General features: G+C 37.7%; 1 protein-coding gene across 1 annotated transcript in view; it reads right to left on the bottom strand.

Moving 5' to 3' along the window:
- Positions 1-703: 703 nt before the first annotated feature.
- eif3hb (eukaryotic translation initiation factor 3, subunit H, b) overlaps positions 704-3,219 on the bottom strand; it is a 69,672-nt gene continuing 67,156 nt past the window's right edge. Inside the window, exon 8 of the mRNA XM_060857219.1 lies at positions 704-1,757. Coding sequence (XP_060713202.1) covers positions 1,660-1,757 — 98 coding nt within the window. The 3' untranslated portion in view covers positions 704-1,659. The remainder of the gene's footprint in view (positions 1,758-3,219) is intronic.

Below are 3,219 nucleotides of genomic sequence, written 5' to 3'. Positions count from 1 at the left end.
AAATAATCCACAACAGGACGGGGTGGTGAGGCTTCACTCTCAGCACCCCAGTGTTTTTCATAGAACAGCACATCCTGAAATGAGATATTCCACATATTTTGCCACCAATATATATACTTTATTTTAAATGCTATAAGACAAAAAACTCCTTGCCCTGTACAGAACGTACCTATCCCTCCTGCTTAAAGACTTTCATGGTGTAAAGCCCTGTTTATGAGCTGTTACTGTAGAAACAATAATCTGTATATATACTTTATTTCTATATCTATGTTTAGCTGTTCATGCAAATCTGTTTCCCCAGTGGGGAAATCAATTCATTGATCCATCCACCTGTTTATCCATCCATCCACCTATCCATTCACCCCCCCACCTACCTACCTACCTACCTACCCCCATCCACCCACCCATCCATCCATCCATCCATCCATCCGAACATTATAAACCTTAGAATATGAACTACAGCCAGAAAAAAAGGTTTTGTATTAGTAAAGTATGCATTGCAACTGACTTTGTAAGTACTCACTCATCTTGTTACTCAGTTAACATCACAGCCACGGTGTTTGATGAATGATGTTCATGTGTTATTCATTACAAATACACCTGTTCCTAGAAGAGTTTTTTTAAAAGAACAAACCTAAACAAACAGCATCATGAAGACCAAGTAATCAAAGCAAGTCCAGAAGAAAGTCAAAAGAGAGAGAAATGCAGGTCTGGACTTTTTTTGACAGGACAGGATATGAGGTTATTGTAAACAGTGTGTGAAGTCAAACCAAACAAGTTAGAGCAGGAACATCATAGATGGACAAATGCAAAAGTTTCCTCCAGACGGTTCATGTAATGGAAATAGTGGCTGAAATGTGTTCTGGTTAAAAAAAAAAGGGAGAAATGAAGTTAACTCTTCAGGGAAATGTGTGAAAGAGAAAGAAACTACAGCAACAGGGAAGGTTGAGGAAATAGTTCAGTAAAAACAAACAAAAATAAACGAACAAACAACATTTTATCATAGAGTATGTATTAGAATGTAGGATTGCAGAACTTGCAGGCTTTAGGAGGTGAATCTATGAGGTGTAGCAAGGGCAAAAACCAGCTGCACCGACAAATTACAGCATTCAGATACATACATTTTATTTTCATACATTACTGAGTCAGTTTCCTAAACCACATCAGCAAGCATGTGTGTCTGCTGAAGAACGTTGTGTGTTTATACACAGATATTTATGAAGATTTTGGGTGAGATTCCATTAGTTGCCCCCATTAGTCACACTTGGCTTTTAGCTCCCAAACAAGACAGCAAACATTTTGAGAACAAAACCATAAATATCACACAGTCATCCAGTTAAAATTAGGCACAATCCATTATCAAATTTAGTTAAATCTCCTTTTACAAAACTTAAAGAGAGAAACTTTTTTTTCCAGTTTCCAGTATGTGCTATATGATTAAAAAATGCATAGCTATGCACAACTGTCAGTTCTAACAATTTATATACATGAACAATTACAATTATTCATGTAAAAGTTTATAGTAGGTACATGTTCTGCAAAGGGACCCTTGGTCTTTTGTCCACTCTTCTTCCATTTGTTCTATTAGTGACTTTGAGGAGATTTACTCGTAACCAATAACAGGACTCGCCTCGGGAGAACCATCGCGTCTGCTGTCCTCTAGCTGCCATGGCCCTGGAGAGCCTCGGCCATGAAAAGCTTACCCAGGTTCTGAGAAGTAAACTCCTTCACCGTCTGGCAATATGTGTTGATTTGGCCTAAACCGAAGAAAGGACAAATAGGCATAATTACTGCGACAATCTCAGGACTTGCTGAGTCAACTTAGATCCTGAAAAAGAGATAACGGGTGAGATAGAAAGGCAGAAAGAGCAACAGAAATAGCAGGAGAGGTGTAGAGGTAGAGAGTAATGACAGCACTGGCTGGTGATCTTAATGTCCTCCATTATGTTGTAAGGCCAGACTGCAGCACTAAGTGATTGGCTTTCTGCTAGGCGGCATTGGAGGGGAACACACACACACACACACACACACACACACGTCTTGCCAGGAAGGGCTTGAGAGTTTTTCTAAAAGCCCTTAAGAGGCTGAAAAATGAAGTGTGGCCTCCCTAGCTCCCACAAACACTCCATCACCTGCAACACCAGCTCACCTCACACACACACACACAAGCTTCAGGATGTGGAAGGGATGATGCCATGATGGAGTGCGATGGGTATCCCAATGATATTACATTTACAAATATATAATCAAAATTATTTTTAGACGCAAAATTATTTTTTACATACAATACACTTTAAAGCATGGATGAAAAAGCTCATTAAATTCTATCCATTTGTTTCATGTGATTGAATTGAGTCACATTGACACTTTTAGTTTCTGTACAGTACATGCAACATGAATTGATCACAAGTTTACAAAACAATATCGAACACTGATCGCAGACCTGAGACTCAATCGAAAATGGAGTCAGTGTTTATTGTTACCTAAACAAAAGCATTCCGTATCAAACCCCCAACGCATTATCATATCATTATTTTGTTTTACTCAGTCCTAATTCAGTTTTTAGCAAAATTTTTCCCCTACTACTAATAGGTCACAGCTGAATGCCGCCTTATCCGAATTTCCTGAAGTTCCTGCAAAGAAGAAAACTAAGCCTTCATAAATCATATCGTGTTTGTATTATTCTGAAAGTCACTTTAAAAGAACAAATTACAGATAACTGTCACCAATATTTAACAGATAAAATACATTAATAATAATAATAATAATAATAAAGAAAAGCTGACACAGGTATCAGAGGTGGCGTGGTGGTGCGGTGTGTAGCACTACCACATTAAAGATGGGAATTTAATGAGATCCCTACATGGGTTTCCTCGGGGTTCTCTGGTTTCCTCCCACCTCCCAAATACATCCTAAATAGTCTGCTACAAAACTACTCACATGTGATATTATGTGTTGCATCTTTTTCAGGGTGTTCAATATATAGGGTCTGTATTTACCCTGCCTCGGACAAGGATAAAGCACTTACTGAAGACGAATGAATTAATAAATGAATTAAAGTCTAATGTCCTCATGCTATACGCATTTTGCATATTTGCTAATTCTATGCATAAGCTAGTTACTTATTATATAAGTAACTATATATAACTATATATATAAAAAAGGAAGAAAAAAAAACCTGACATGATATTGTTGCCTGAGATGGTTTAGTATATTTTA

The sequence above is a fragment of the Tachysurus vachellii genome, chromosome 21 (assembly GCF_030014155.1).
Source record: "Tachysurus vachellii isolate PV-2020 chromosome 21, HZAU_Pvac_v1, whole genome shotgun sequence".
Lineage (NCBI taxonomy): Eukaryota > Metazoa > Chordata > Actinopteri > Siluriformes > Bagridae > Tachysurus > Tachysurus vachellii.
The sequence above is the reverse complement of the archived record's forward strand: the minus strand, read 5'-3'. Positions and strand labels throughout refer to the sequence as shown.